At 41.0% G+C, this 26947-nt stretch overlaps 1 protein-coding gene across 1 annotated transcript; it reads left to right on the top strand.

Moving 5' to 3' along the window:
- The first annotated feature begins 4991 nt into the window (after positions 1–4991).
- LOC128869669 (procathepsin L-like) lies at positions 4992–25521 on the top strand. The gene is made up of 6 exons (XM_054112254.1): positions 4992–6711; positions 6783–6981; positions 22496–22749; positions 24238–24373; positions 24550–24710; positions 25325–25521. Exons 2-6 carry the CDS (start codon positions 6853–6855, stop codon positions 25518–25520), a joined length of 876 nt encoding a protein of 291 aa, XP_053968229.1. The 5' UTR covers positions 4992–6711; positions 6783–6852; the 3' UTR covers position 25521.
- The last annotated feature ends 1426 nt before the right edge of the window (positions 25522–26947 follow it).

Genomic DNA, 26947 nt, shown 5'->3' on the forward strand with positions numbered 1-26947 from the left:
AGGTGAGTCTTTTACTGATTTTATTTTTATTACTAACGTGACGGTATGTCACAAAGGTAATATCCCACTTTCACCTTTCCAGTACTTTAGGGGATGGGCGGAAGTGATTGATATTACTCTACTGTCCGAAAACAGTTCAGTAAGGGTAGACAAAGGGAGGGTCGCCAAAAAGTATTCTTTCTCGGATCACAGCTTGATCCTTTACGAGCTACATCTGAGGGTGAATACACCCTTACTGTATCGAAACTCATTAAGAACTATTTGGAAAGTTCAAAAGTAAAGTAAATAACAGGTTGGGAAGCATTCCGAACAGCCAAATTACTCTCGCGGAAAACCTTGAGAGTAGGGTTACATCATTGGTGAAGACACTCAGTAGGGCCTACAAAACGTCGTGTCCAATTAAATATAGCAAAAAATTCTGGTGGAGCAATGCGCTCTCGAAATTAAAGGAAGAAGCCAGATCAAAATTTAATCTCAGCTACTCTACAGATAATTGGCAATTGTACAGAGAAAGTCGGAGACAGTACAAAAAGGCAACTAGGGCCGCCAAAAAGGAAAGCTGGAGAGATTTTTGTTCTTCGATCGAACCTACCAGAGATTCTGCGCGGCGCAACTGTATTTTGTCCAAAGATCACTCAATGGCCCCAAGAGGCCAGATAGCACTTGGACTTCTACGGCAGAAGAGTCTCTAGAACTTCTCTTAAACACTCATTTTCCGAGATGTAGCACCCACGATAGCGATGTAGGTAGAATCCGGCGGAGGCGCAATGATGTAATAGTCACAAAAGAGAAGGTTGCACGGGCAATCAATTCATTTTCACCTTTCAAATCTCCAGGCCCTGATGGGATTTTTTCCAAGATGTTACAAGAAACTCTTGAAAACATTTTAACTTGGCTAATGGAAATTGTCAAAGCGTGTCTAAACCTTGGTTATATTCCAAATAGCTGGAAACCTGTTAAAGTTGTCTTCATTCCAAAAATAGGCAGGAGGGGACATGAATCAGCGAAGGACTTTAGGCCAATTAGTCTGTCGTCCTTCCTTCTAAAAACATTTGAACGGGTTTTAGACATACACATTAGAAGCTCGCTGGAGGGCTCTAGTATATCAATTGCACAACATGCTTACCTCAAAGGCAAATCGACGGAGACAGCGATTCACGAGGTAATCCGAACAATAGAAGGGTCTCTAGAAAGCAAACAGTACACATTGGAAGCATTTCTTGACACAGGAGGCGCATTTAATAACGTTAGTACAGATTCCATCCAACGGGCGTTGATAGACTTAGAGGTGGACAATTGCATCAGTAATTGGGTCATCTCTATGCTAGAAACCAGGATCATCGGGGTTAATATGGGTAATATCAGCATAACCAAGAAGGTCCACAGGGGCACTCCACAGGGGGAGTATTGTCTCCACTTCTCTGGTTATGCGTTATTAGCAAAGTCTTAACAAAACTTAATAGAGGTGGGGTAAAAGCGGTGGCGTAAGTTGATGATGTGGTGTTAATGGCGTCAGGACTGCGTCCTAATACGATCAGTGGGATCATCCAACGAGCTTACCTCTTGGGTCACAGGCTGTGGAATAGGTTGAAACCCGCGTAAATCAGAACTTATGCTTTTCACCACCAGATATAAGGTATCAACTTTTACCCTACCAAATATTAACGGATAAACTCTCCCACTATCACCCAGCGCAAAGTACTTAGGGGTAATTCTGGACTCCAAGCTAAGCTCGAAATTAAATGTTGAAGAACGGGTAAGGAAGGCCGAAATTGCTTTATATGCCTGTAAACGTATGCCTGGAAGAAGATGGGGTCTTCAACCTAAGCATACATTATGGCTGTATAAGACGGTTATACGACCTATTTTATCAGATGGTTCGGTAGTTGTGTGGAAGGCTCTAGGGAGAGAGTACAATACCAAACTACTCGGCAGAATACAAAGATCAGCCTGTGCAATAACGCTCGGTGCAATCAGATCATGTCCTAGAGAGGCTCTCAATGCACTGACACACGTTATTCCAATTGACCTACATATTAAGAAGACGGCAACCATGAGTGCCTTTAGGTTAAATCAAGCGGGCCGCTGGAAAGAAAAAACGTATGGCCATGCTAGTCTATTATTGCGACAAACTCAGTTAATCTCGTTGAGAACTGACTACATCGTCCCGACGGTAACATTCAATAGGAATTTTGCCACTTTCTTTCCATCTAAGGAAGAATGGAATTGGGGATTCTCTCTAAACAACTTCGACACTACAGTCTATACGGTTGGCAGTAAAATGGGCTGCGGTGTTGGAGCTGGTATATATTCTCACAGACTTAAAGTTGAGAAATCTGTGTGTCTCTCTAATACCAGCAGTGTCTTCCAGGCGGAAGTACTGGCAATTGGGGATGCCTGTAGGCTACTAATCGCAGATTTCTCTTTTAAGGGCAATATCGCTATTCTTTCGGATAGCTAAGCTGCAATCCAGGCACTGGGTTCGGCTACTACAACCTCTAAAGTGGTGGAACAAAGCAGGAATAGCCTCACCATTTTGAGTGAAAACCATAAAGTTACCTTAATCTGGGTCCCGGGATATCGGAACATTGAAGGTAACGAAAAAGCAGATGAAGTGGCAAGAGGGGGATCTGCCATGAATAACGCTCTTGCAGAATTGGTATTCACACCATTAGGTGCAGTCAAGAGCACAATTTCCCAAAAATACCTCCGAATCGCGGATTGTAGGTGGAAAGACCAGACGAAAGCAAAATTATCAGAACGTTATGGCCCACCTACAACCTCAAGCAATCGTCGGCATTAATGAGAATGAAACGACGGGACGCCTGGAGACTAACGGCAGTCATAACTGGCTTTTGGTCTATCAGAGAACAAGCAGCCAAAATGGGTATCCCTCACAATATATACTGTCACAGTTGTAAACAACCGGAGAAAAAGGAAACAATCTTCCATTTCCTGCCCTATGGAAGGACAGAATGTTAGCTCGGGGCCAACCGCTGTTCGAGAATATCGAACAACTGTCTGGCTTAGACGTCAACAACCTAATACGGTTCTTAAATCGCACAGACTGGATATAGTCATGCTGTAAATAACCGTTACACAAGTTGGTAACGAGGATGTGGCAACAAAATGGTGCGGAAACGCTAGTTGGATTGTTGAAGGATCACCACTTTAACCAACCAACCCAACCAAATAACTTTATTCTGTAATTTATTGCCCATTTTGATCAATAACCTTTTGCAATCTTTCAGGCAGCGCCGTAATTCCACGATCATATGGTTTTTATTACCAAAAAACTGAATAAGGTACGGTTTAACATCATCAGTATTGAAATTTTTACCATTCAAGGAGTTTTGTAAAGATCGAAGCAAAAGCTAATCAGATGGTGCAAGGTTAGCACTCTATGGTGGATGTGGAAAAACATCCCAACCAAGCTCGAATAATTTTTACCGAGTGGCCAAAGATGTGTGTGGCCTTGCATTGTGATGATGACAATGCTTTTTCGATTGGTCAGTTTCGCTTTTCTTCAACTACATTGTTTTATTTCGTTAGTTGTTCAATTTAGACATCAGAATTGATCGTTCAGTTGGATGGTAAGAGTTCAAAGTAGACAATCCCTTTGTATTCCCACCAAATCACGTTGATAGAAAATCAAACAGCGGATATGGTTTTATGTATATGGGTTTAGTCAGCTAGAGCTGCAGAAAGCAAACCTGTGTGGCACTATCTTCACCTGAATCAGAATTCATCGCTCTATCAGAAGCATGTAAAGAGGCTCGGTGGATCAGTAAAATTCTCGAAGATATGAACCATCAGGAGACTGCACCAAGGTCATTATTCGAAGACAATCAGAGCTGCTTAAAACTCACCGAAGAAGAAAACTTGTCGGGTAGATTCAAGCAGAATTGAGAACTATCAAATAACAAAATGTGTTTTACATTTGTACTACGTCTGCAAATCTTAAAATTCTACTGAAGCCATCTATGAGTTAAAACCGCAATTACTTAGTTGCCAAGCCAATAGTTTGACAGTAGTCACGAGTGGTCTGTCAAAAAAAAACCCTATTGGGAAAAATACTTCCAATCTGATCACCCTTTATCTGAGTTAAAAGCCTCTCCTTCTCCGCCCTTTGGAAAAGAATCGTAAACTCAAGTTGTTGTTGTTGTAGCAGTAATTGAAGCCCGTCAATGTAGAGTATAGTAGTAAATGAGACGAACATTCCTGGTTGTAGAATTTGGAAGGTACTCCACGCTTTATTTTATCAAACGATGCTATCTAGCTAACTCATGGGCAATTTCGTTAACGAAATCACTGTACATCATAGCTTTCGATTTGGTTGGGAAAGCAGTGGCTCATCTACCTAACTGTCAGAAAATCTGAGAAGTACCCTCGCTTTGAACAAAAATTGTTTACTACTCTCCAAGCCGCGACAACTTGGGTAATGACAAATACTACTGCCAGATAGAGGGCTGGGCTTTTACGGTTGATATTGGAAAAAATAGACGTGGCACCCACCACTGAACTTTTCCTTGGAACTGGTTATGTTAAGGAACTGAAAATATGCACGTTGCACCTTCCATACAAACTTGAATATCATATCGCGTGTGGGTCAGAAATTTCATTCTTGCAAATTTTTTAATTTAATTTTTCTCTCATAACATGATTGACCATATTTCGAACATCATTTGCTTTTCTCTTTATTGAAACTTTGTTTTTTAATTAGTAAATAAGTACAAAAATATTCAAAATTACATTCATTAATTTTTACAGCGATGGTATTTACGACGACGACTCTTGCTCTTCAGACACGGTCAACCATGCTATGCTTGTTGTGGGCTACAACAAAGATTATTGGATTCTAATGAATTGGTGGGGCGAATTGTGGGGAGAGAATGGGTATATGCGTTTACGTAAGGGGAAAAATTTGTGTGGCGTTGCTAACTATGCAGCCTATTCCATTGTTTAGTGAACTTTTACTTCATAATATGGGATATATGGGATTACGGACAAAATAAAATGAAATGAAAGCCAAACCATGAACCAATACCAACAAAAAAAAAAAAAAATGTCATAAAATATTTGATAATTGAAAGTAGAAAATAACTTTTCCTAGACTAATATATCTAATTAATAATTGTGAAGGTTATCGCTGTTTTTGTGGAGCCCGTTTCGCCAGAAGTCCCTTGCGGCGATCATCACAAGTTCTTGGAGATTCATCTAAAATCAATCGGACAAGAGAAATTAGTTTTATTAATAGATAATCTTGTACCTGTCGAAGCTTTTTTTCCAAATTAACAAAATTGCGGTCTCAGCAAATATTTTTAAGATTTTCGAGAAAAAAAACCGACAGTTAATTGTTTAAAAAAATGGAAATTTTTGAAAAAAACAAAAATCCTTCGATCAGGTACGAGTTTTTTAGTGGTTTTTAGTTTTAGTGGTTTTTAAGTTACAGTGATCACCAGTTCAAAAAACATAGTTTTGAGAAAAACGCATTTAAAGTTTTGCTGTTGATTTAGGAGCACCCGAGCGCCCTTTTTTAATTGTTGAATAACTCAAAAAGTATTTGTCGGATTCACTTCAAATTTTTCCACAACATTTTTATACTTTAAGAAAATGCAAACAAAAAATTCAATTTTTTGAAAATTCTGACTACCAATAACCCGTTATGTGATTCAAGAAAAAAGTACAATAATATTCTCTCTGTAATAAAAAAAACACAACAGGTGAGAAATAACACTCCGGGATGAAATACTATCACAGCTTAAAGGTGGGCTTAAATTAACCAAGATTTTATTGAAAGACAATATTAACAAAGTACCAAACTACTGCGTCTACTACGAAAACTGATTGCAATAGACCAGCAAGGGTCATTGGGCATATTTAAAAAAGCTTCAGCCCATATAAAACATAAATAAATAAAGAATTGGCGAGTATACTACAACCTTCACTTTTCCGAGCTGGGTAAATTTTCCAGACTGGGAAGAGGTCTTAGACGTTACTTTCTGCACACACAATAACTCCCAAATAGTCAAAAATTAGAGGGTATCCGACAAGAAATCCTTTTCGGACCATAGTTGGATTCTCTTCGATATCAATCTCGAGCTAGAGAAAGCGACCCCATATAGAAACCCTAGAAAAACGAACTGGCACATATTCTAGTCTGGCATATGGCACAGTATAGAGATCCCTGGACGGTCGAGGGCATCTGGATACCGAAGATGAAGTTCGAAGCTAAGCAGCCATACCTACAAGCACACAACCGCATTGTTCCGATGGATGTCTGGAGCATCATCAAAGTGGAGGCTCCGCAAAGGAACAGTGTGGCCTTCCTTCTCCACATATCGGAGAAGGGCATCGAGCCACTGGGAAAGGGGCCAACAAACTTCGGTTCGACGTGAGGAAAGCGCAACTGAAGATATTCTGTTCTGCAAATCCGAAAGATGAGCAGAATGAAGTTGACGGCGCCAACGAATTTCTCACGGGCATGCAACTTGACGACGCCGCTCCTACCAAAAACGATGGCGTTAACGAGCAGCACCATGGGTCTCCAAATAAACCTGCAGCACTCGCGGATTGCAACGGACAACCCAACCGTTCTTCTGGCGGAGGAGTACGTCGACATCGCACTAATCCAGGAGCCTTGGCTGCGGAACACCGAGGTGAAGGGGTCGACTGGAAAAAACCCCAGCCTCTTCTACAAACGGACTGAAGGTATCCCCAGATCTTCTATTGTAGCTCAAAAATATTGGAACATATTTTTAATGCCATCATATTGTTTACAGGATGTGACAGCTGTTGAGGTGGAAACCGCCGACGGTGTCGGCATAATACTGGCTTCCATCTACATGGCATATGATCGGCCAGCACCACCCGAAGAGGTTCGTCGGATTGTGCTTGAAGCTAGAAACAAAAACCTGCTACTCGGATGCGACGTCAACCCAAGGCACTCTCTATGGTCCAGTTCGGAAACGAATGAATGAGGTGAGTCTTTTACTGATTTTATTTTTATTACTAACGTGACGGTATGTCACAAAGGTAATATCCCACTTTCACCTTTCCAGTACTTTAGGGGATGGGCGGAAGTGATTGATATTACTCTACTGTCCGAAAACAGTTCAGTAAGGGTAGACAAAGGGAGGGTCGCCAAAAAGTATTCTTTCTCGGATCACAGCTTGATCCTTTACGAGCTACATCTGAGGGTGAATACACCCTTACTGTATCGAAACTCATTAAGAACTATTTGGAAAGTTCAAAAGTAAAGTAAATAACAGGTTGGGAAGCATTCCGAACAGCCAAATTACTCTCGCGGAAAACCTTGAGAGTAGGGTTACATCATTGGTGAAGACACTCAGTAGGGCCTACAAAACGTCGTGTCCAATTAAATATAGCAAAAAATTCTGGTGGAGCAATGCGCTCTCGAAATTAAAGGAAGAAGCCAGATCAAAATTTAATCTCAGCTACTCTACAGATAATTGGCAATTGTACAGAGAAAGTCGGAGACAGTACAAAAAGGCAACTAGGGCCGCCAAAAAGGAAAGCTGGAGAGATTTTTGTTCTTCGATCGAACCTACCAGAGATTCTGCGCGGCGCAACTGTATTTTGTCCAAAGATCACTCAATGGCCCCAAGAGGCCAGATAGCACTTGGACTTCTACGGCAGAAGAGTCTCTAGAACTTCTCTTAAACACTCATTTTCCGAGATGTAGCACCCACGATAGCGATGTAGGTAGAATCCGGCGGAGGCGCAATGATGTAATAGTCACAAAAGAGAAGGTTGCACGGGCAATCAATTCATTTTCACCTTTCAAATCTCCAGGCCCTGATGGGATTTTTTCCAAGATGTTACAAGAAACTCTTGAAAACATTTTAACTTGGCTAATGGAAATTGTCAAAGCGTGTCTAAACCTTGGTTATATTCCAAATAGCTGGAAACCTGTTAAAGTTGTCTTCATTCCAAAAATAGGCAGGAGGGGACATGAATCAGCGAAGGACTTTAGGCCAATTAGTCTGTCGTCCTTCCTTCTAAAAACATTTGAACGGGTTTTAGACATACACATTAGAAGCTCGCTGGAGGGCTCTAGTATATCAATTGCACAACATGCTTACCTCAAAGGCAAATCGACGGAGACAGCGATTCACGAGGTAATCCGAACAATAGAAGGGTCTCTAGAAAGCAAACAGTACACATTGGAAGCATTTCTTGACACAGGAGGCGCATTTAATAACGTTAGTACAGATTCCATCCAACGGGCGTTGATAGACTTAGAGGTGGACAATTGCATCAGTAATTGGGTCATCTCTATGCTAGAAACCAGGATCATCGGGGTTAATATGGGTAATATCAGCATAACCAAGAAGGTCCACAGGGGCACTCCACAGGGGGAGTATTGTCTCCACTTCTCTGGTTATGCGTTATTAGCAAAGTCTTAACAAAACTTAATAGAGGTGGGGTAAAAGCGGTGGCGTAAGTTGATGATGTGGTGTTAATGGCGTCAGGACTGCGTCCTAATACGATCAGTGGGATCATCCAACGAGCTTACCTCTTGGGTCACAGGCTGTGGAATAGGTTGAAACCCGCGTAAATCAGAACTTATGCTTTTCACCACCAGATATAAGGTATCAACTTTTACCCTACCAAATATTAACGGATAAACTCTCCCACTATCACCCAGCGCAAAGTACTTAGGGGTAATTCTGGACTCCAAGCTAAGCTCGAAATTAAATGTTGAAGAACGGGTAAGGAAGGCCGAAATTGCTTTATATGCCTGTAAACGTATGCCTGGAAGAAGATGGGGTCTTCAACCTAAGCATACATTATGGCTGTATAAGACGGTTATACGACCTATTTTATCAGATGGTTCGGTAGTTGTGTGGAAGGCTCTAGGGAGAGAGTACAATACCAAACTACTCGGCAGAATACAAAGATCAGCCTGTGCAATAACGCTCGGTGCAATCAGATCATGTCCTAGAGAGGCTCTCAATGCACTGACACACGTTATTCCAATTGACCTACATATTAAGAAGACGGCAACCATGAGTGCCTTTAGGTTAAATCAAGCGGGCCGCTGGAAAGAAAAAACGTATGGCCATGCTAGTCTATTATTGCGACAAACTCAGTTAATCTCGTTGAGAACTGACTACATCGTCCCGACGGTAACATTCAATAGGAATTTTGCCACTTTCTTTCCATCTAAGGAAGAATGGAATTGGGGATTCTCTCTAAACAACTTCGACACTACAGTCTATACGGTTGGCAGTAAAATGGGCTGCGGTGTTGGAGCTGGTATATATTCTCACAGACTTAAAGTTGAGAAATCTGTGTGTCTCTCTAATACCAGCAGTGTCTTCCAGGCGGAAGTACTGGCAATTGGGGATGCCTGTAGGCTACTAATCGCAGATTTCTCTTTTAAGGGCAATATCGCTATTCTTTCGGATAGCTAAGCTGCAATCCAGGCACTGGGTTCGGCTACTACAACCTCTAAAGTGGTGGAACAAAGCAGGAATAGCCTCACCATTTTGAGTGAAAACCATAAAGTTACCTTAATCTGGGTCCCGGGATATCGGAACATTGAAGGTAACGAAAAAGCAGATGAAGTGGCAAGAGGGGGATCTGCCATGAATAACGCTCTTGCAGAATTGGTATTCACACCATTAGGTGCAGTCAAGAGCACAATTTCCCAAAAATACCTCCGAATCGCGGATTGTAGGTGGAAAGACCAGACGAAAGCAAAATTATCAGAACGTTATGGCCCACCTACAACCTCAAGCAATCGTCGGCATTAATGAGAATGAAACGACGGGACGCCTGGAGACTAACGGCAGTCATAACTGGCTTTTGGTCTATCAGAGAACAAGCAGCCAAAATGGGTATCCCTCACAATATATACTGTCACAGTTGTAAACAACCGGAGAAAAAGGAAACAATCTTCCATTTCCTGCCCTATGGAAGGACAGAATGTTAGCTCGGGGCCAACCGCTGTTCGAGAATATCGAACAACTGTCTGGCTTAGACGTCAACAACCTAATACGGTTCTTAAATCGCACAGACTGGATATAGTCATGCTGTAAATAACCGTTACACAAGTTGGTAACGAGGATGTGGCAACAAAATGGTGCGGAAACGCTAGTTGGATTGTTGAAGGATCACCACTTTAACCAACCAACCCAACCAAATAACTTTATTCTGTAATTTATTCCCATTTTGATCAATAACCTTTTGCAATCTTTCAGGCAGCGCCGTAATTCCACGATCATATGGTTTTTATTACCAAAAAACTGAATAAGGTACGGTTTAACATCATCAATATTGAAATTTTTACCATTCAAGGAGTTTTGTAAAGATCGAAGCAAAAGCTAATCAGATGGTGCAAGGTTAGCACTCTATGGTGGATGTGGAAAAACATCCCAACCAAGCTCGAATAATTTTTACCGAGTGGCCAAAGATGTGTGTGGCCTTGCATTGTGATGATGACAATGCTTTTTCGATTGGTCAGTTTCGCTTTTCTTCAACTACATTGTTTTATTTCATTAGTTGTTCAATTTAGACATCAGAATTGATCGTTCAGTTGGATGGTAAGAGTTCAAAGTAGACAATCCCTTTGTATTCCCACCAAATCACGTTGATAGAAAATCAAACAGCGGATATGGTTTTATGTATATGGGTTTAGTCAGCTAGAGCTGCAGAAAGCAAACCTGTGTGGCACTATCTTCACCTGAATCAGAATTCATCGCTCTATCAGAAGCATGTAAAGAGGCGCGGTGGATCAGTAAAATTCTCGAAGATATGAACCATCAGGAGACTGCACCAAGGTCATTATTCGAAGACAATCAGAGCTGCTTAAAACTCACCGAAGAAGAAAACTTGTCGGGTAGATTCAAGCAGAATTGAGAACTATCAAATAACAAAATGTGTTTTACATTTGTACTACGTCTGCAAATCTTAAAATTCTACTGAAGCCATCTATGAGTTAAAACCGCAATTACTTAGTTGCCAAGCCAATAGTTTGACAGTAGTCACGAGTGGTCTGTCAAAAAAAAACCCTATTGGGAAAAATACTTCCAATCTGATCACCCTTTATCTGAGTTAAAAGCCTCTCCTTCTCCGCCCTTTGGAAAAGAATCGTAAACTCAAGTTGTTGTTGTTGTAGCAGTAATTGAAGCCCGTCAATGTAGAGTATATCATCTTCGTCAGGCTCATCTAAAGGGAAACATGCTGTTTCGACAGGTTGGGTCCAGAGGGAGAGGGGTGTTAGATGAGTGGGTTTTGAAGAGCATGTGAAAAGGTGGTTAGTGTCGTGCGGGGGTTTGTTTTTGTTTTTTTTTAGGCATTGTGATAGCGCGCTACCCTCAAGTGGCCTTCTGAAACCGGGCTGAGCCAGTTTCTCTCCATCACCTCTCTCCGCGGGACAGCCGTAAAGTATTACTTCGCGTTGAGAGAAGGCGATTAGTGGCCGTTGCTGTGTCGAAGTCTTTCCAGGCGCCTCATCTCCTTCATAATCCCGGCCACTAAGTCGCATGCCGTATTCCACTGTTCCTTCGAGCGCAGCATGTGATGTACGAATATTTCCGGCGAAGGAGGTTCTCCAAAGGTTCTATACAGTCTTTCGTTTGCAGAACGGGAGCGCGAGCATGTGAAGAGTATGTGGTGAATGTCCTCTAAAATGTTTCCATCGCAGTAGTCGCAATAAGGATTGTCGTCGTGGTTAAACCTGTATAGATATGCTTTGAAGCATCCATTGCCACTCAAAAACTGGGTCAGGTAGAAGTCCACTTCTCCATGTGGCCTCTTTAACGAAAGCTTTAGGTTGGGAATGCATCTGTGCGTCCAACGCCCTTTGGCCGAGTTGTCCCACCTAGTTTGCCACTCGTCGATGAAATTATATCGTAACGCGGCCCTAGTAGACGGACTTATAGGTCGCTGTGCTCTCGCTATTTGGGCAGTTTCCAATGCTAATATGCCTAGCGGGTACATGCCAGATATTACTAAGGCTGCATCGTCGGACACCGTTTTAAATGCGCTACATACGCGTAGTGCGCGCAATCGGTAGGTAGACTGTAGACCTCGAAAGGAAGATAAATTATCTGTTTTATTCGCCTGCACTGGAGCACCATACAAAATTTGGCTTTTCCCGACATTAGCCAGAAGCTGCCGGCGATTTTGTGTTGGTCCTCATACGTTTAACATCAGCCTCGACAGCGCCGTCGTGGTGGTGGATGCTTCTTTGTTGGCGTACTCGAAGTGTGTTTTGAAAGACAGCGTTTTGTCTATCATTATTCCCAAGTATTTGATTGCGGGAGTGGTCGTTATGTTGAAGTCCCGACTCTAAAAGAGATCTCTTCTGGCTTTTTTCTGCTGGATATAAGGATTGATTCGATCGTTTGTTGCGCTAGGCCTAGCTTATTTTGGGCTAGCCAAGATTGCACGCTGAAAACCGCATGGATTGCATTGTTGCGGATATCGCCTAGATTTTTAGCCGTTACCACAACGGCAATGTCGTCGGCAAAGCCAATTATCGTGGTTCTTTCTGGAATCCTGACACGGAGAACACCGTCGTACCCGAGAACCTGTGGAACGCCACTTGTTATTTTAACTTTTTTTCGTCCCTTTGATGTACTGTACCATAGAATTCGGTCATCGAAGTAACTGCGCAATATTCTCCTCAGGTACATGGAGACCCCAATTCGCTCTAGGGCGTCTAAGGTTTTCGCCCAGTTTGCAGAGTTGAATGCATTTCTGACGTCTAGGGTGATAATCAGGCTGTACTCTTTGGTGCCATTTACCCAGCGGGTGCCGCTGATTGCTTTCGTTGCAAGCTGGATTGCTGAAGATACTGCATCTATCTTTGACTTCCCCTTTCTAAATCCGAATTGATTTTCAGACAGGCCTCCCTTTGATCTGACTTCCGCGTCTAGTCGATCGGATAAAATTCGTTCGAGCACCTTACCCGCAGAGTCGGTTAGACATATTGGTCTGTAGCTCGACGGCTCCTCCATGATTAAATTTTGGCGTTTCCAAATTGATGGAAAGGTGCCCTACGAAAGGCAACTATTAAATTAGTTGCTAAACACTTTGATTTGTTGTTCGATTGCTAGCTTCAAGCATTTATTTGGCACTCCATCCGGTCCAGGGGCTTTTGAGTCTGTTAAACTGCTTGTAGCCCATATTATTTCATCCTCTGTAATGAAGTCGAAATTGGTTAACTTGGTGTTGTTGATTGGGGACACCAAACGTTTATGTTTAGGAAATAACGTATCCAAGATTTTAGCCATGAAAGACGGGCACATAGGCGCTGCGGATTTGCTGCTCTTAAGCTTTTTGGCTACTATCCTGTATGTGGAACCTCAAGGGTTTCTTTCGGCGTCATCGTAAAGTTCCAAAAAGCTGTTTCGCTTACTCTCATTTATAGCGTTTGTAAAAGCTTTTCTTGCTGCTTTAAAACATACCATACTTTTTAGAAAGTTTACTCTCCCTCTAGACCTTTGAAATTTCCTTCTAGCCTTTAGGCATTCCTTACGAAGCATGGAAATTCTCTCATTCCACCAGTAAACAGCACTTTGCGATTTATATGCAGTTTTTCTTTTCATCGATGCATCACAGGCCGCTGTAATACTCTTCATTACGCATTTAGTTTTGTAGCATTATCTTAAACACTTCAGTATCAAGCGTGTTGATCTTCCAACCTGATGGCTGCCGAGTGGAGACTGAATGTTTGTTGCTAGTTTTTATGTCGCAAATTATCGCTGCGTGATCGCTGTGGGTGTATACTACTTTTATGCCCCATTGGCATAATCTAGCGATACCTGAACTAGCAAATGTTAGATCGATGGCCGACTCAAATCCGTTGCGACTAAAGGTGTGTTGCGTCCCAGTATTGAGAAGGGCTCCGTCTAAGCATGCTATACTTTCGAGGAGGATTTTCGCACTAGGGCTTGTTCTTGGGCAACCCCATTCCTGCGCACATGCATTGAAGTCGCCAGCAATAAAAAAATTATTCCTACTCTCAGCGTCGATAATCGTCTTCAAAACAGTCTCGTATAGGTATCAATCGGAGCGCTGGGTGGTATATAGACACTACAAATATATAGGTCGTTTACTTTGGCGCAGATAAATTCCGATTTCCCAATCTCGTACGTCATGGTATTTGTCTGGTTTTTGCAGCACCAAATAGCTGATTTTCCGCTGGTGTCTTGCAGCTAGTTTGATGCCTATGGCTTGTAAGGCTCGCATAGTACCGCTACATCAACGTTAAGTTCCAGGACGGTTCGGCTTATTAGGTCTAGAGCTGCTGCGCAATGATTTAAGTTGAGTTGTAAAACTCTAATTTTTCCTAAGATTTTGTAAGGCTTCGAGATAAATAGGGCATTTGCTACTGCTACTGTAATAACCAATTTTGCAAGCATTATTTTTAATGCATAATATGCATTTTGGGGAATTGGTGCACTTTTTAGAAAGGCGACCTTTTTCACCGCACTTAAAACAAGCGTCCTTGAAATCGTCATTGCTCGTTCAATATCTGGAAGTGTGGCCCAGTCCAAGGCATTTGAAGCATCGCACAGTGGTTCCGCCATAGGACATTGGATGAAAATAGTCATGTTGAAATTATGCAACACTATTTAGCTAAATGTTAGTTCATTAGTCATAGTAACTTAGAGTACAAAAGAAATTTCAGCTGCACAAGCAATTCACTTTTAATTGTGCCTCCAAAGAAAGAGAATTTGAAAAGTGATAGTTAGCGTGGTCTCCGCTCCGTACTTACGCAGTTCCGGGAAGCGTTATTTTTCTGAGCATTACTGTGTTTATGACCTGTTGTACAATAGAAATTCAAGTTGAAGGTATGTACGACATGTTAAACGTTTTGTTATCTTTTTTAATTATTATTTAATAGGTTTTCAGACCGTACGAAATACGTACTTTAAAATTTGCCGTTTATTTTTTTTATAAGAAGTTTGTAAAGTTTTAACTAAGTTCGCATGAATCTGCACAAATGAAACATACATTAAAATATTCTTACGTATGTCCTCTTTAAGGAAAAATAATTTCCAGCTGCGATGACCTGCGATTGCGCTTGATACCGGGTCTAATCTGTACCTATGTGTAGGATTTTGAAAAATGTGATTCTACCAAGATTGCTAATAAAGATTTTTTTTTTGTTTTAGGTGTAAATTTGAAGTGTTCATTTACGCGCATGCATATTCTGGACACGTGGTTATGTTACAATAGCATTAAAAATGATGTTGATAGATGTCGCCACATACTGAAGAACATAATTCAAGCTTTACCAAACTCTGAGAATTTAACCTTAGAAGACGTTGAAAATCGTGTTTCTTGGATCTGTTCACGGATTTTTTCAATACTTTATTCATGTTTCTTATACAATCGAATTTAAAAGGTGGCAAGCACGTTCATCCGAGGAAAAAGCACTTTTAGCTAAGAGAAAGGAATTTGTTCAGAGGGAGTTTAGAGAACAATTAAGCTTGATAGTTGACAAACCGCGAAGTGGAGGAAGTGGCACCTCTAATGATGGAAATACAGCACGAAAATGTTTCCTTCATTCAACCATATCATCCGAAATCACAGGAATAGACAAACACGTTATATACAGATGTAGTTATCTCCTACAATGTTTTTCATCTGGTTTTAAAATGAATTCGAATAAATTCAAAATATACGCACTAGACAATGCTAAAATTCAAGTTAGTAAATATTCATGGTATAATTTACCTGCATCAGTTCATAAAATGATCATCCATGGGTCGGAGGTGATCGACCATTGTTTATTATCAATTGGAGAATTATCAGAGGAGGCAGCTGAATCATGTAATGAATTAGTGAAACAATTCAGACGTGACAATACCAGAAAGCACTCAAGAACTGTAACTAACACGGATCTTTTGCACAGGCTTCTTCTTAATTCCGATCCATTTATATCTAGTCTACGAAAATTACCATTTAAAAAGAAATTTATGCTGTCAAGAGAAGTGTTAGATTTATTGAGTTAAAAGTTTTGTATTTCTAAGTACATTAACTTTTTTGGAAGTGAATATTTTATTGTTGCTTTCATAAATAAGAATAAGTTCACTGTCATCAAAGTATACTTTATGCTCATCCTTTCGGAATTTAATGTTTTTTTTTCTATTATTGTTTATAATTTAAGATTTATGCAGAACTTTAAACGAAACAAAAAAATTTTATATAAAAAATGTGTGTACCTAATTTTCCTTTGACTTTTTATATTAATTATATATTACTTTATTATGTATTATTATTATTATATCTTATATATATTCTTATTATATATATATTACTTTTAAAATGTCTTAATGTATTTTTAACAAATAAAAACATTTCTCAACTTAAAAACGTTCTAAAAAGTCATTTATCACGCCAAAAGTTCTTATGACCGCTCTTCCTACGCGGCGGGACCACTGTGTATCGTTGGGGTTGAAGTCTTTTACGTATGCGACAAACAACCCAACCTATACGTATTTTCCCGATGCTAATTACTTTCATCGCCCAGTCCGTAGGTAGTGTCACAGAAGCTGTTTGGGTGCCACCGTATGCTTTACGCAAAGATCGAATGTTTGACGGCTCTAGGTTATTAACCTAGAGGTCATTAACGGCTTGACAGATTTTGTCATGAGTTGTAACCTCATCGATGTTACGAATTTCCAACTGTGTGATATCTGTGAATTTTTTCACCTCTGCTTTTCCACCTAATACTTGCCCCACTGCAGCTTGAAGCTTTGAGGTATTTTCCTCATAAGACTCGCTAAGTTGAAATACCAGATCTCCCTGAGCCGATTTTCGGATTTTACGTACCATTGAACTCATGCATTTTAAAGTCTCTTCATTTTTCACAATTTTGAGAATATCTGCATAGAAAAGATCCCCTGATTTCTTAACAACTATGGCGTCTGGCCGTGTATGCTTGCTTTTCGTACGTTTCTGCTTCATGACTTTTGTTCATTCTCCTGCCTGATTTGTCGCAGGACCTTTAACATATGCCGGCTCAGCATTGCTATTCTTCTTAAGGACAGTGTTTTTGTTCTTCCCTAAAGCCAATAGCAAGTTATCCTTCACAATTTATTTGGTGGGTGGGGAAAAAATTCGTGAACGTTTTCCTATTGGCTCAGTCATCAGTATTTGTAGCTCGATCGCTCCCAGTTAGCGACCTAGCTCTTTTCGCCTTATCATTCGCAGGTGGTGGACAATTGCATCAGCAATTGGGTCATCTCTATACTAAAAACCAGGATAATCAAAGCTAATATGGGTAATATCAGCATAACCAAGAAGGTCCACAGGGAGAGTATTGTCTCCACTTCTCTGGTTATGCGTTATTAGCAAAGTCTTAACAAAACTTAATAGAAGTGGGGTAAAAGCGGTGGCATACGCTGATGATGTGGTGTTAATGGCGTGAGGACTGTGTCCTAACACGATCAGTGGGATCATCCAACGAGCTACATTGAAGGTAACGAAAAAGCAGATGAAGTGGCAAGAGCGGGATCTGCCATGAATAACGCTCTTGCAGAATCGGTATTCACACCATTAGGTGCAGTCAAGAGTACAATTTCCCAAAAATACCTCCGAATCGCGGATTTTAGGTGGAAAGACCAGACGAAATGCAAAATTATCAGAACGTTATGGCCCACCTACAATCTCAAGCAATCGTCGGCATTAATGAAAATGAAACGACGGGATGCCTGGAGACTAACGGCAGTCATAACTAGCTTTTGGTCTATCGGAGAACAAGCAGCCAAAATGGGTATCCCTCACAATATATACTGTCACAGTTGTAAACAACCGGAAAAAAGGAGACCATCTTCCATTTCCTTTGTGAATGCCCTGCCCTATGGAAGGACATAATGTTAACCCGGGGCCAACCACTGTTCGAGAATATCGAACAACTGTCTGGCTTAGACGTCAACAACCTAATACGGTTCTTAAACCGCACAGACTGGATATAGTCATGCTGTAAATAACCGTTACACAAGTTGGTAACGAGGATGTGGCACCAAAATGGTGCGGAAACGCTAGTTGGATTGTGGAAGGATCACCACTTTAACCAACCAACCTAACCAAATAACTTTATTCTGTAATTTATTGCCCATTTTGATCAATAACCTTTTGCCATCTTTCAGGCAGCGCCGTAATTCCACGATCATATGGCTTTTATTACCAAAAAACTGAATAAGGTACGATTTAACATCATCAGTATTGAAATTTTTACCATTCAAGGAGTTTTGTAAAGATCGAAGCAAAAGCTAATCAGATGGTGCAAGGTTAGCACTCTATGGTGGATGTGGAAAAACATCCCAACCAAGCTCGAATAATTTTTACCGAGTGGCCAAAGATGTGTGTGGCCTTGCATTGTGATGATGACAATGCTTTTTCGATTGGCCAGTTCCGCTTTTCTTCAACTACATTGTTTAATTTCATTAGTTGTTCAATTTAGACATCAGAATTGATCGTTCAGTTGGGTGGTAAGAGTTCAAAGTAGACAATCCCTTTGTATTCCCACCAAATCACGTTGATAGAAAATCAAACAGCGGATATGGTTTTATGTATATGGGTTTAGTTAGCTAGAGCTGCAGAAAGCAAACCTGTGTGGCACTATCTTCACCTGAATCAGAATTCATCGCTCTATCAGAAGCATGTAAAGAGGCTCGGTGGATCAGTAAAATTCTCGAAGATATGAACCATCAGGAGACTGCACCAAGGACATTATTCGAAGACAATCAGAGCTGCTTAAAACTCACCGAAGAAGAAAACTTGTCGGGTAGATTCAAGCAGAATTGAGAACTATCAAATAACAAAATGTGTTTTACATTTGTACTACGTCTGCAAACCTAAAAATTCAACTGAAGCCATCTACGAGTGGTTTGCCAAAAAAAACCCTATTGGAAAAAATACTTTCAATCTGATCACCCTCCACCCTGTGGAAAAGAATCGTAAACTCATATTGTTGTTGTTGTAGCAGTAATTGAAGCCCGTCAATGTAGAGTATATCATCTTCGTTAGAAGAACGTAATTGTGCCAGTGTTATGTGGGTCTCACGGGGAAGCTGGAGCTCTTCATCTGCAATGGGTGGTGGTTGGACATCGATTACGGCATTCTCTGGACGGGAGCTAATGAAAGTGGTAACAGTCTCCCGGTGAATGTCGTTTAATGTCTGTCTAAACACTGTCTGGTCCAGTAGATGTGTGTTTGGCATGTCTGGAGCTTTATCCCGTACGTGTCACTGATTCCAGGCGAAAAGACAGGCGGAGCATAGTTTAAAACCGGTGGCCTATTGCCTGAAATGGCGATGGCAACAATTCTTTGTCTTTGCCCCAAGTGCTGACGGCAAGCGATTTGCGGACCTTGTTGCGATTTTGGATTTTAATGGCAATTGCAGTTGTTTGCACAGAGAAGAAGAGCAAACTTTCGAAGGTTACACCTAAAATTTTGGGATTGTTTTCCGTCGGAATTGGTGTGTCATCGACTTTTACCTTGAGAGGCAGTTCGACCTCCTTTGTCCAGGTGGTAAAGAGGGTCGCCGTGGACTTAGTGGGGGAAAGTTGGAGATTCCTCCCAGTGAAAAAGCGCGAAAGGTCTGTGAGATAGTTGTTCTCTCTGGAGCACAGGCCATCGATGTCATTGCCCGACGCCATTATCGTGCAGTCGTCAGCGTATGTAACCAGGGAGACTCTCTCTGGTGGCTGGGGGAGTTTCGAGATGTAGAAGATGAACAGCAAGGGTGAAAGGATACCACCCTGCGGAGCACCTTGCTTAATATTCCTCTGATTAGAAGATTGGTCACGAAAAATCACTGACGAGTGACAACCGCTCAGATAGTTGGTGGACCACCTCTTCAACCCTGGCGGGAATGTCGACTGATAAATATCATCTAGTAGCGTGGAATGGCTGACTGTGTCGAAAGCCTTCTTCAAGTCCAACGCGTCTTTGACAGTCCTCTCGTAGGGGGTTTTGGTTAAGGCCGCGATTTATCTGGGCGTTAATGACGGTGAGTACAGTGGTAGTGCTATGCACTCGTTGGAAACCATGCTGATGTGGGGCTGGGGCCAGATGTTTCGTAAAGAGTGGGAATAGAAAGGCTTCAAGTGTTTTCACTACTAGGAAAAGGAGAGTTATCGGACGATAAGATTGCCCTTGGTTGGCGGGGTTTCCAGGTTTCAGTAGTGGGACTACTCTCCCTGCTTTCCACTTGTCAGGGATGATGAGAGTGATCAAGGACAGATTGAAGACCCTTGTGAGAAATCCTACTCCCAATAGTCACAGGTGCTTCAGCATCAGCGTTTTCAGTCCGTCAGGGCTAATGGCTTTTTGTTTTATTTATGCCCCCCTGAACCTCATCGCTCGAGAAAGTAAGTGGCGCACTGTAGTTCGTCAGTTTGTGCAGCCGTCTGGTGGCACGACGCTTGGTTCTATCGGCCGGAGGATACAGTGTGAAAAGTCGTGTAAAATAGCAGCCGTCTGGTGGCACGACGCTTGGTTCTGTCGGCCGGAGGATACGGTGTGAAAAGTAGTCTAAAATAGCTCGCGCATCTCTGCGGATGTCCTTGAGCCTTCCAGCTTGGATGAAGCGAGCCGAAGCAGCTGTGAGCAACTAGCGGAATGCGCGTTCGCCTGCGCTCACATTAGTGGGGATGGGAAGAGCGGCGAATGTGTCCTCCGTGATTTCCGCGAATCCGGCCCAATTAGTTTTGTTAAAGTTAATATAGGATCGGTGACTCGCGGAAACAAAGTCGGCAAGTCTGTCAATCGAGAAGATAATGGGCAAGTGGTCTGATGCAAGCGTCGTCGTTCACAGTGCTGAATGTCGAATCGTCTATCTACTCTGCCAAGAGTTGTCCCCTACGATCGTTTGGCAGGCTTGAATGACAAAGATCGTGATGCCTATTAAAGTCACCTACAACTACTCGGTTTTCACCTCTGATGAGTGCACCTATGTGAGGGTGAGATCCTGCCGGGCAACTGGTGACAGAGGGTATGTAAATATTATATATTTCGAGCTCGGCATCGCCTGACAGCTATATCTTGATATTTTAAGGTGCTGTCCCTGACTTCATTAATGAGACGATACTGCACTGTGTGGTGGACTATGAACACTAGGCCACCACCATAGTCTCGCTCGCGATCATAACTGTACATGTTAAAGCCATCCCTGGTGATCAGGGAGACCTAGCGTGCAGCTTGGTTTCTTGGACAGCAGCTATTGGGATACTGTGTCGGCTCATAAAGTCAACTATCTCGTCGACCTTACTCGTGAGTCCGCTGCAGTTGTATTGTAGAAGCTTAAAGCTTCTAAGTGAGGTAAATTCAAGTCTTCAAGGTTGCTTCTCAGAATGGATTTAGAAGCCATACTGAGGTCTAGCTCTCCAAGTTCCGAGAAAACTAAGGGAGAATCATTGCAAGAGATGGCTACCCGCTAAGCCAGACAACGCAGGCGGTTTTGTATAAGGTTCCTTACCTGCCATAAGGGGACTCCCGGTTATTCCCCCAAGACTGTATTAGAATTCGGTTTCGACCTATTCTCTACCGTTACAATTGCAACTGTTGAAAGTGCTGGCAATTCCATCCATTACATAAACCAGAAACCGCACACGATTTCGCACGAGTTTCCTTACATATGTGATATGAGGACTCTCGCCATTATATACGCATGTATGTTATGATTACAAATTAGCTCTTATGCGCACCCAACACTTCTGGCATTTAATGCAAGTATCATACTGCATATATGGACGTATGCCCAGTGATATTAAGAATAAAGATTACGCAGATCGACAGGAAGCTTAGATATGAATTTTGCAATGACACAATTTATAAATTTAAACAAATATCTTTGTTATTGTCAGCATGTGATTATGGAGGGACCTGCAGTTTCAAGCCGACTCCGAACGGTAGATATTTTTATGAGGAGCTTTTTCATGGCAGAAATACACTCGGAGCAACGATTTTCTCATAAAACCCATAACTGTTATGCCTTGTCTATAGGCGGCCGCCGTAACCGATGGGTTAGCGCGTGACTACCATTCGGAAGTGCGCACGTCCGAATCTCCATGCATGAAACAGAAAAATAATAGAAAAAGTTGTTTCTAATAGCGGTCGCTCCTCGTCAGACAATGGCAAGCTTACGAGTGTATTTCTGTCATGAAAAAGCTCCTCGTAAAAAACCATTTTCCGTTCGGAGTCGGCTTAAAACTGTAGGGCGCTCCATTTGTGGAACAACATCAAGATGCCCACCACCGATAAGAGGTGGCCAAATACCTAACAGAAGTGTACGCGCCAATTATTTATTAACTATTATTTTATGTCCTTTATTTAAACACGGAATTTAATAAAAAGACATGTTCGTAAAAAATGTGGATCTTTTTGATATAAACTACCTCTGATTCTGTCAAATTGACTAAGAACCGTGTAGCAGTATTGCGATATGAGCAATCTTCTATGTTCTCTCAACCTTGCATAACCTTTATATTTGCCACAATTGCAGAACGGCGACTCTTATCTGAAAGGCTTTCTACGTCTATTGCGAAATAAAGGCTTCAGAGCAGATATTGATATGGACTCGCAGATTGTGGGCTCACTACTGATGCAACAAACACCAGAGAATATAGACTGGCGTGAAAAAGGCATCAAAACGCAGCCGGATAATCAAAAAACCTGCGGCTCCTGTTACGCTTTTAGCATAGCTAGGAACATTGAGGGGCAGGTATTCAAGCGAACCGGGCGCCTGTTACATCTGAGGTAAGGCAAGTTTTCAGTAAGCAAAAATACAATCAATGATAAAATTTTAAATATGATATCCTTGAATTATTTAAATTTTGAGTACATAAAAATTGTTGTTATATGAAATTGGAGGCAGATAGTTTCTTATGAAAAGCTTTTCATGGCAGCATGGCATTCATATGTGCGAAACATTGAAGACAAATTGCAGGAAAATATATGGTAATGCTGGTAGAAAAGGCACAGATTACTGAGATAGTATATCCCCACGGCTTCAAAATAAGACTCCAGGGCAGTGTATAAGTTTCACTTTTCTTTTGGACAGGCAGGGCCTGTCCTACGGGGCTTCAAGGCAGGGCCCAAGCAATCCTTGAATTATGCTTTGAACTATTTGGCGGTGTAAAAGTATGAACTTTAAAGTACCTCTTGAGGTAATCTTCTTCTTCTTAGCCTCACAGTCCGTGGTGGACCATAGCTTCATCAACAATTTTTCTCCACTTTATTCTATCCATGGCTACATCTCTCCAGTTGTGTACGTTCATTTGCTTAAGATCTGATTCGACGTCATCTAACCATCGCTTTCGTGGGCGTCCTCTTTTTCTTCCTCCAATTGGTGTTAAAATAAAAGCTTTCCTAGCATTTCGCTCTTTCGGCATGCGCAGTACGTGCCCAATCCATCTAATTCGTTGGGCTTGGATAAAACGTATTATATTTTGTCCTTGAACGATTTCTTCGATTTCATTATTGTAGCGAATGCGGTAGCTGCCATCTATTGTTGCAACCGGACCATATATTTTCCTTATGATACGTCTTTCGAAGCACATCAGCTGATGAATATCATTTGTTTTCAGCGTCCATATTTCTGCACCATATGTAAGGACGGGTCGTATCAGTACTTTGTACATTCTTATTTTCTGTGCTCTGGACAAATCTTTTGATTTAAATAGTTTTATGTTAACGTAGTAGGCGTTATTTGCAGCTTGGATTCTGTCGTTAATAGCTATCGCCGAATCTTTATCTGCTGATAGTTTAAAACCCAAGTATTTAAATTCAGTGATATTTTCGAAAGCAAAGTTGTTAATACTTAGGTCATCGCGTGTCGTGTTGTTGACTGACCGAATCATGTATTTGGTTTTCTCGGTATTTACGTGTAGTCCCAGAGCTTTTGCATCTTTATCAATATACCTCTTGAGGTAATGCAAATCGTAAATATGTATATCAGATTCGTTCTACCATGACTGTGTAGGTGACATGAGGCCGTGGAAATGAGACACATGACCATGTGGTTGGAGTAAGCACGGACCAGACTGAAAAGTTATTAGTCAATTGGAACACCGATATTTTTCTTCAATACATGTTTGATAGGATGTGTACGCAAGTTTATATGAGCTAAGGAGTTATGAGATGGGATAGGAATATTTTCTTATTCATAAAAAATATTTTCTGCAAAAATAGTTCTCTTACTAGAAAGATAATACGTAAATATTTCAAATACCATAACGCTTTCAGTCCGCAGCAGATTGTAGATTGTAGTGTATCGCATGGTAATCAGGGTTGTACTGGTGGATCTTTACGGAACACATTCAAATATTTGCAGGATACTGGTGGTTTAATGCGGGAACAGGATTACAAATATGTTTCAAAGGTAAATTGTTTAGATGTATGTATCCAAAACACCAATTACCAAATTTTAAAAAACATCGAAGATTGAACATTTGATATTATTTAAAAATTCTAAAAATCTTGTAGAGATAAATTCTTAAGACAATTACCTTCCTGATAACGAAAGCTTAAGCTGAAAAATAATTTCCTTTCAAACAGAAAGGCGTATGCCAATTTGCTGGAGAACTGGCTGTTGTGAATGTCACATCGTGGGTAATATTGCCAGCTAATGATGAGAAAGCAATTGAGGCGGCAGTGGCTTACATTGGGCCGGTACCTGTCTCCATAAATGCCAGTCGACGCACTTTTCAGCTTTACAGGTCAGTATATCTTTTAATTTTCAGGATTTAGAGGCCAGGATATGATGACGGCTAAGAAGTCAAGTGTAGTTGCAGAATTTGGAAGGTAATCCACGCTTTATTTTATCAAACGATGCTATCTAGCTAACTCATGGGCAATTTCGTTTACGAAATCACTGTACATCATAGCTTTCGATTTGGTTGGGAAAGCAGTGGCTCATCTACCTAACTGTCAGAAAATCTGAGAAGTACCCTCGCTTTGAACAAAAATTGTTTACTACTCTCCAAGCCGCGACAACTTGGGTAATGACAAATACTACTGCCAGATAGAGGGCTGGGCTTTTACGGTTGATATTGGAAAAAGGAGACGTGGCACCTACCACTGAACTTTTCCTTGGAACTGTTTATGTTTAGGAACTGAAAATATGCACGTTGCACCTTCCATACAAACTTGAATATCCTATCGCGTCTGGGTCAGAAATTTCATTCTTGCAAATTTTTTAATTTAATTTTTCTCTCATAACATGGTTGACCATATTTCGAACATCATTTGGTTTTCTCTTTATTGAAACTTTGTTTTTTAATTAGTAAATAAGTACAAAAATATTCAAAATTACATTCATTAATTTTTACAGCGATGGTATTTACGACGACGACTCTTGCTCTTCAGACACGGTCAACCATGCTATGCTTGTTGTGGGCTACAACAAAGATTATTGGATTCTAATGAATTGGTGGGGCGAATTGTGGGGAGAGAATGGGTATATGCGTTTACGTAAGGGGAAAAATTTGTGTGGCGTTGCTAACTATGCAGCCTATTCCATTGTTTAGTGAACTTTTACTTCATAATATGGGATATATGGGATTACGGACAAAATAAAATGAAATGAAAGCCAAACCATGAACCAATACCAACAAAAAAAAAAAAAATGTCATAAAATATTTGATAATTGAAAGTAGAAAATAACTTTTCCTAGACTAATATATCTAATTAATAATTGTGAAGGTTATCGCTGTTTTTGTGGAGCCCGTTTCGCCAGAAGTCCCTTGCGGCGATCATCACAAGTTCTTGGAGATTCATCTAAAATCAATCGGACAAGAGAAATTAGTTTTATTAATAGATAATCTTGTACCTGTCGAAGCTTTTTTTCCAAATTAACAAAATTGCGGTCTCAGCAAGTATTTTTAAGATTTTCGGGAAAAAAAACCGACAGTTAATTGTTTAAAAAAATGGAAATTTTTGAAAAAAACAAAAATCCTTCGATCAGGTACGAGTTTTTTAGTGGTTTTTAGTTTTAGTGGTTTTTAAGTTACAGTGATCACCAGTTCAAAAAACATAGTTTTGAGAAAAACGCATTTAAAGTTTTGCTGTTGATTTAGGAGCACCCGAGCGCCCTTTTTTAATTGTTGAATAACTCAAAAAGTATTTGTCGGATTCACTTCAAATTTTTCCACAACATTTTTATACTTTAAGAAAATGCAAACAAAAAATTCAATTTTTTGAAAATTCTGACTACCAATAACCCGTTATGTGATTCAAGAAAAAAGTACAATAATATTCTCTCTGTAATAAAAAAAACACAACAGGTGAGAAATAACACTCCGGGATGAAATACTATCACAGCTTAAAGGTAGGCTTAAATTAACCAAGATTTTATTGAAAGACAATATTAACAAAGTACCAAACTACTGCGTCTACTACGAAAACTGATTGCAATAGACCAGCAAGGGTCATTGGGCATATTTAAAAAAGCTTCTGCCCATATAAAACATAAATAAATAAAGAATTGGCGAGTATACTACAACCTTCACTTTTCCGAGCTGGGTAAATTTTCCAGACTGGGAAGAGGTCTTAGACGTTACTTTCTGCACACACAATAACTCCCAAATAGTCAAAAATTAGAGGGTATCCGACAAGAAATCCTTTTCGGACCATAGTTGGATTCTCTTCGATATCAATCTCGAGCTAGAGAAAGCGACCCCATATAGAAACCCTAGAAAAACGAACTGGCACATATTCTAGTCTGGCATATGGCACAGTATAGAGATCCCTGGACGGTCGAGGGCATCTGGATACCGAAGATGAAGTTCGAAGCTAAGCAGCCATACCTACAAGCACACAACCGCATTGTTCCGATGGATGTCTGGAGCATCATCAAAGTGGAGGCTCCGCAAAGGAACAGTGTGGCCTTCCTTCTCCACATATCGGAGAAGGGCATCGAGCCACTGGGAAAGGGGCCAACAAACTTCGGTTCGAC

The sequence above is a fragment of the Anastrepha ludens genome, chromosome X (assembly GCF_028408465.1).
Source record: "Anastrepha ludens isolate Willacy chromosome X, idAnaLude1.1, whole genome shotgun sequence".
NCBI lineage: Eukaryota > Metazoa > Arthropoda > Insecta > Diptera > Tephritidae > Anastrepha > Anastrepha ludens.